This window comes from Lactuca serriola, chromosome 5 (genome assembly GCF_051521515.1).
Source record: "Lactuca serriola cultivar US96UC23 chromosome 5, Lser_US96UC23_V15, whole genome shotgun sequence".
Classification (NCBI taxonomy): Eukaryota; Viridiplantae; Streptophyta; class Magnoliopsida; order Asterales; family Asteraceae; genus Lactuca; species Lactuca serriola.
Window position 1 is genome coordinate 120,434,816 of NC_136412.1, and position 7,774 is coordinate 120,442,589.

The 7,774-nt window shown below is 38.6% G+C and overlaps 1 protein-coding gene across 1 annotated transcript; it reads left to right on the forward strand.

The window, feature by feature from the left end:
- Positions 1-3,397: 3,397 nt before the first annotated feature.
- On the forward strand, positions 3,398-4,462 carry LOC145049769 (uncharacterized). The gene has a single exon (XM_078998129.1). It carries the CDS (start codon positions 3,398-3,400, stop codon positions 4,460-4,462), a length of 1,065 nt encoding a protein of 354 aa, XP_078854255.1.
- The last annotated feature ends 3,312 nt before the right edge of the window (positions 4,463-7,774 follow it).

A 7,774-nucleotide genomic window follows, 5' to 3' on the forward strand; every position in this document is an offset into this window, starting at 1 on the left:
ACTAGCACAGGTAGCTAAGGGTAAGAAGGCTGCAGAAGATGATGATTCGGAGTTTAAGCTCTCCGATTGTGAACTTTCTAAAGAAGAGTTGGCAATGATGGTGTCTAACCCAAAAAGGTTCACAAAGACGAACTTCAATAGGAACAAGAACTGAAACTGGCAGGGAAGCTACAACTCTGAGAAGGTAAAAGAGGAGAGTGCAAACAGTTCTAAAAAAGAAGAGGACAAGAAGGAGAAGAAGCTCATGGGTGAATCTGGCTATGATTTTAACTACTGTCATGGCAAAAACCACCTAGCCAAGGAGTGTATGATGCGAAGGTTGAACGAGAAGAAAGAAGGAGAAGACGATGAGACATACCATCTTCGAAAGCTTGAGGAGATAAAGAAGAAAAAGAATTATGATAACTCTATGTCTGCTTTGATTGTGCAGGAAAACAATGCTGAAGATGAATTTGGCATGGTTGAAGTCTGGTCCATTGATTCCAAAGATGAGGAGGTTCGCAGGCCTACTCATGGAATAAGTTTCGTAGCGAAGGTAGAAGATTCACAGTATGGAGGGAGGTGCTTGATGGTGACGAATGATGTTTCAGGACTGAGAGGATATGCTACCGATGGCGACCAAGTTTCTGACAGCTGCTTCGCTGCGAAAACTATTCCTGAGCAAATAAGCGAGTGCGAGCAGGTCATCAACAAGGTAAACACTATTCTCGAAACTCTAAATATACCCTCGTATCGTTACTAAACTAAACTAAATGATTTAAGATACACTTTTTCAAGTTTTAGTGACAGTTTAAAAACCACTCATTCAACAAACTCTAACCTAACCGAAAAAATCAGCAGGGTTTCGTCAAAGAGTGAGGAGAGACACATATGGATAGAGAAGATTGAGTCTGATTTATCTAAGTCTAGTGATCAGTCGATTTATTTAAAGAGGGATAATTTGAGTCTTTTAAAACCACGTAATATTTTTTGTTTGATTGCCAAAAGACTTTACTTCAATGTCACTCAATTGCATCTTAATTGTAGGATTGGTGAGAAAATTCACAAAATGGTTTTACCCTTCCTCGAATTCAAAGAGGACGAAATTGATGCCGACTGTTACAAGTACGAATCCATTGTTTCATCTAACGAAACTTCAGATGCGTACCGAATTGAACTAGACAAAATCGAATCATTCATTAAGTCCAAAGATCACCAAAACATGCTTAAACAACTTTAGGATGAAAAAGACAAAGAGCAAATCAAATCGCAAACTGTGTAGAAATTTGACTCTTTAAGCACCAAGTTAAATTCAGAAACTAACTTGATGTTGAAAACGTTTCAGAATTTGACGATGAAAGTGATATGAGTGAAATCTCTATAGAGGGTGAGGTTGACTGTTCTAAGTTTGTTAAAAACGAACCTGTTCCTACGAAAGTCCTAATTTCTGAAGATTCAGTGTATTCGCACGTATTTCTAAGAATAAAAATGAAGTTTTAAAAGCGAAAGCGACTGTTTTTCCTATCATCCAAACTGTTCCTAACCAAGTTTTTGCAACTAAAGGACTGGACAAAAATCAAGCAACTGAATTGACGTCCATGGTCGATGATGACAACAAACATGGATGTGATGAGTACTTCTGGTCTGCTCCAATTGACAATGCGGATGAAACCAAAGGTCTATATGAAATGACCTTGTGGAGAACAAAGAGCAGATACGTAGCTGAACCCCTAAACAAAGTCAATTCAAGCTACGAAAAGGGAAGTCCAAGTGGAGCTAAGAGTGTTCAGAGTGATGGATCATAAGTTCGGACCGAAACTCCTACCAGAAAGCCAAAGCTCAGGGCCAATATTCACAACTCCTCAGAGTGGTTCGCAGCTCAAAAACGCCAAAGGAATGCTAGATATAACAAGAATCTTAAGGAAAGAAAGCAGTTCTGGCAGTCTAAGAATCCAAATTTCGTTCGTAAAGAAAAGGTCAATCCAAATGCGAAAGTCTCTTCATCCGCGAATCCTAAGACCTTTCAACAAAATCATGCCCCTAAGGTCTCCCATCAAAAAGTTTCTCAAAAACCACCTTTTAAAAATCATGTGAAACCTGAGCAAAAAACTAACTCTCACTTCTTTTCTAACAAGAATGTTTCACATTCAGTCAAGGCTTCACAGGACGTCAAAGGCAAAGGAAAGATAGTTTCAGAGCCTAAAGTTTCTCTAAAAAGATCTAAAGCTAATCTTAAGCAAAAGGGTGTTACACAACAAATCCAGAATAAACAAAAGAAACCATCCACCAAGGAGGCGAACTTAAAAGGTAATAAGACAACTATTTCTAAAATCACAAAGAAAAATAAAACAACCATAATAAAACGAACATATCTGGTTGATCCTTCTATTTTTTTTTTCTGTGAAAAGCTCATGAGGGCCCAAACAACTTTTGGTTCCTAAATCTGCTTAACGTTCGTAGGTAATACGTGATGAGCAGTTTGACTCAGAATGGTAAATCGACAGTGGCTGCTCAGGTCATATGACATGAAGGAAGGAAGGAAGGAAGGAAAAGTTGCGAGAGTACAGTGAAAGACAGTGGAAGAGTGAAGTTAAGAAATAACTCACTTGAAGAGATTAAAGGATATGGGATGATCATTAACGAAAATTTTTCTATTCACAAAGTGGCATATGTAGAGGGACTGCAACAAAATCCGATAAGTGTTTCCCAGTTAGTTGTTGGCACAGGATTGAAAGTTTCATTTGATGACGAAGGATCAGAAATCATTGAGAAAAAGACGAAGTCAGTGCTTCTAAAGTCAAAACGCAAAGGCGAAACGTACCCACTGAACATGAATCCTATCTGACAGAAACCTACCATTTGCCTGCTGACGAAAGCACCTACATATGATAGTTGGCTGCGGAATCGAAGACTTTCGCACCTTAACTTCAAAGATAACAACATGCTTGTTCTTAGTGATCACGTGCGAGGGACTTCTCTCTTAAAATATGACAAGGACCATCTCTGTGCTACATGCAAAATGGGGAAGCAAAGCAGGAAGAGCCATCCAACTATAGTGAATACGAAAGTTATTGAACCACTCAAACTTCTGCACATCGACTTCTATGGTCCTTCTACGATTGAAAGTATTGGTGCTAATAAGTATATTCTGCTTATTGTAGATGATTTTTCTCGTTTCACTTGGGTGTATTTTCTTAAGCAGAAATCTGAAGCCACTACAAAGTTATAAGACTTCATAAAGCAGATTGAGTTTCAATTTCGAAAGCTGGTTCGCAACATTCGCAGCGACAATGGGTTGGAATTCAAAAACCAAGTGTTTGAGGAATTTCTAACACAAAAATTTTCTACTCCTTATACTCCACAACAGAATGGGGTTGTTGAAAGGTGAAACCACTCATAGTGTGAAGCTGCGAGAACCATGCTTTCTTTTGCAAATTTGCCACTTTACTTCTGGGCCGATGCGATTGGAACTGCATGCTTCACTGAAAACCGATCAATCCTCAACAAGCGATTTTCTGTCACTCCTTGTGAAATCATAAACAAACAAAAACCTAACGTAAAGTTTTTCCATGTGTTTGGTTCCATGTTTTTCATTTTCAACTCTGAAGAACATAGGAACAATTTCAATGTGAAAGTTGTCGAAGGTATCTTTTTAGGATATTCGCTGACCTCCAAAGCATATAGGGTTCTCAAAAAAAGATCCAAGAAGATTGAAGAAACCTACTATGTCACATTCAATGATAATTATTTAAAGAAGTTTCAGAAAGCTGATTGTCAAACAAAGGAGATCTTTCCACAAGTGAATGCAACAACAATTCCTCTCTCTACTCTCTATGACGAATTTCTGAATCTTTTTGACGAACTAGAAAAAGCAATTTTGTCCGAGTCCAAGGCACCTGACAACAAAGTTGAAAAATTGACGAAAATCATAGATGAAGTTGCGAAAGATATGAACCAAGATTCACAAAGTACGAATATCTCTCAAGATATGAACACAACAGTAGAGGCGGGGAGTACGTCTTCAACCACAACACCGAATGCACCGGTTCAGGGGGAGAACGAAACCCCTAATGTTAGTTTAGAACCACCCTTCCAGGGGGAGAATCCGAATCCAGAAGATGACGATCATACATCATTCGAGGGGGGGAATGGTAATGTGAATGATGATTCGGATATTCAATCAGAATTTAAAGAACCAAATGTGGAATTGGATCCATCATATGATCTAAACTACCCTCCGTTAGCTAAATGGACCAAAGATCATTTGAAAACTCAAGTAATTGGAGATTCTTCCTCAGGCGTTCTTACGAGAGCTCAACACAAGGCGAAGCGAACTGCACTATTCTCTAAAGTGGAATTTTTCATGTTCAATTCATTCATATCCAAAATTGAACCTAAAAGTGTTCAAATTGCTCTTGATCATTCTGATTGTGTGCAAGCAATGCAGGAGGAGCTTAATGAATTTGAACAAAACAAAGTCTAGAGGCTCATTCCTACTCCGAAGGATGCTTATGTTGTTGGTCTCAAATGGGTATTTCGCAACAAGTTAGACAAAGAAGGCAACATCATATGAAACAAGGCACGACTGGTTGTCAAGGGGTATTGCCAGGAAGAAGTCATCGAGTACGAAGAAACCTTCGCACCAGTTGCAAGGTTGGAATCTTTTCGTATCTTCTTGGCTTATACAACACACAAGAATTTTGAAGTATACCAGATAGATGTCAAATATGCATTTTTAAATGAGGAGCTTGAAGAAATAATGTATGTGGAACAACCACCTGGGTTTATAAATGAAAAGTATCCCAACCACTGCTATATTCTAGAAAAAGTGGTCTATGGTCTGAAGCAAGCTCCAAGAGCCTAGTACGGAACTCTTACTCATTTTTTGAAACATGCTAAGTTTAGACAAGTTTCGGTCGATCCAACCTTCTTTCGTAAGAAAGATGGTGACCACTTGATGATCATCCAAATCTACGTTGATGACATCATTTTCGGTTCCACTAACCCAAGATTAACCGATGAGTTCCGAAAATTGATGGAAACGAAGTTTGAGATGAGCTCCATGGTTCCGATTAAATTTTTCCGTGGCTTGAACATAAGGCAGAGTCAAAAAAGGAATCTTTATAAATCAGGATGCTTATACGAAGACCTAGCTTGCCAAGTTTGGAATGGTGCGAGGATCAAAGGTGAAAGTTCCAATGACATTCGGAACGAAGCTAACTCATTCTCTGAAAAAACCAGCAGCAAATATGACATTTTATCGTCAAATGATAGGTTCACTAATTTTTCTAATTGCTAGTTGACAAGATATCATGTTTTCCGTTTTTTATTATGCTAGATTTCAAGCTAATCCTCGAGAACCTCACATGATCGCTGTCAAGAACATATTCAGGTATCTTAAACGGACATCTTCACTTGGAATAGGTATCCCTCAAAGTCTGGTTTCTTTGTGCAAGCATTTTCGGATGCTGATCTTGGAGGATGTGGGTTAGATTAAAAAGAGTACAACTGGAGGATGTCAATTTCTTGATGGCAAACTAGTCAGCTGTCAATCCCAAAAGCAAACATGTGTTTCCTTATCAACAGTTGAAGTCGAGTACATTGTTGCTGCCTCATGCACTTCCCAGGTTATATGGATTCAAATTCAACTTCGTGATTATGGCCTGAACATGAAACAAATCCCACTATATTGTGATTTCGAAAGTGCCATTCACATTTGTCACAACCCAGTGCAACACTCAAAGACAAAACATATAGCACTGAGGTATCACTTCATCAAAGATCATGTAGAAGATGGTAATGTTGAGATACATTTTGTTAGATCTACTGATCAATTAGCTGACATATTCACAAAAGCCCTACCAGAATCAACATTCAATCATACTGTTCAAGTCTTGGGAATGATGGATGTTGAATCAGTTCCAAAACCACTTTCGCTTTCATAGTGACACTTTCGCTTTTAGGTAAACTTTTGCTATCGTAGTCTATATGATGTCATGCAAATCAATGCGAACGCTCACAGTAATTCGCAGTCATCTTTTTGTCCTGCGAATCAGTGCAAACACTCGCAGTAATTCGCAACCCTCCTTTATCTTGTGACTCCATACAAAAGTTCGAAGGGTCTCATGCTCTACTGTTCATACGTGGTTTGGAGCGTTTTACATCCTTTTGTATATTATGTATATTTTCTTATTTTTTATTTCCTTTCCGTTTTCGTTTTTTTTAAATTCAAAAATACAAATATATTTATTTGTTTCTGTCACACCCCAAAACCATGAACGGCGGAAACATTCTGCGGCGGAGGACGTCATGTACAGTATCACAAACAATGAATAATAGTAAACAAGCAACAACATCATCCATTGCATTATTAGTATAATTTCATACATGTGTGTTCTGTCAAAGATATAGACACCAAAAATATACATAACAAAAATAACAGATGAGTCTTGAACGAACTCCATCTTCTCAAAAGCTTGGCACCTGTACTTGTCTAGTGGTGACCTGAGAATACAAGTTATTTTGAAAGCGAGTATCAGCTTAAAGCTGGTGAGATCATAAGTATATTAATGTCTGACTTTGTATGAAAATGTTTGTAAAATGTTTCTGTAAGATGTTTTGTATAATGTTTGAACTCTCCTAGAAAACCCTATGTTTTCTACTAACTGTAGCCTTCTACCAAGGTATCTAGTGTCTGTGTGTATGTCTCTTGTTAGAGTGTGTGTTTTCCCAATTAAAACTATCATTAACAAAAATATAGTTTCTACATTACCATGCATCGTGTGAATATTCACGAAGTGAATGTAAAACGGGAAAATATTATCGTACCGTAGTATTTGTAATAAGTGACTACCGTGGTACTAACTACCTTAAAACAAAAGGTGTTCCAAGTAACATGTGATCGACCTGTATCCTACTACCGACTCTAGTAAGACGACGATGTAAGGCGTCGTAAGAAATGCCATTTGGCACCCGTAGACTTGCAAGTCCCACTATAGCGAGCAGCAAGGTGTAGGATAGTCAATCCAGTATAGATCTATATGCAAACTCATACGCTCCCCAATTAAGGAGATTTGGGATACAAGAGCAGTCATGGCAGGAAGTGCCATGACCCACTCAACAGTTCACATAACTGCATGAATGTATATGTAATGAATGTGCTGACTGAAAGTGTAATCTTCCTCTGTCTAGCCTGAATGTACTGAATTGTTCTGTGTGTGCTAGCTGTAATGTATGTTCTCTATATCTAGCATGTATAGTAATGTATTGTGCGTACTAACTGTAATGTATTGTAAGTATTACTCATACTGAATCATGAATGACGAATTTCCGTAGGCGCCTTCGGTGCTAACCAGTTCTCAATGGCCTTGATTTTGGAAGGGTCCACGTGTATACCCTCTTCGCTAACCATGTGCCCTAAGAATTCGACTCGCCGAATGCAAAATTTTTCATTTCGAGAACTTCGCTTAGAGCTTCTCTGTACGTAATGTTTCGAGGACTTGACGCAGATGTTGATTATGCTCCTCCTTACTTCGAAAGTAGATAAGTATGTCATTGATGAAGACGATGACGGACTGATCCAAGTAAGGACGATACACCCTATTCATTAAGTCCATGAATACAACGGGCGCGTTTGTCAATCCGAACGGCATCACTACGAATTCGTAGTGCCCATAACGAGTTCAGACGGCTGTCTTTGGAACATCCTCCCCTTGCACTCGTAGTTGGTGATATCCGGATCTCAAGTTGATTTTTGAAAAGAAGTTCGCCCCTTGTAGTTGGTCAAACAAATCGT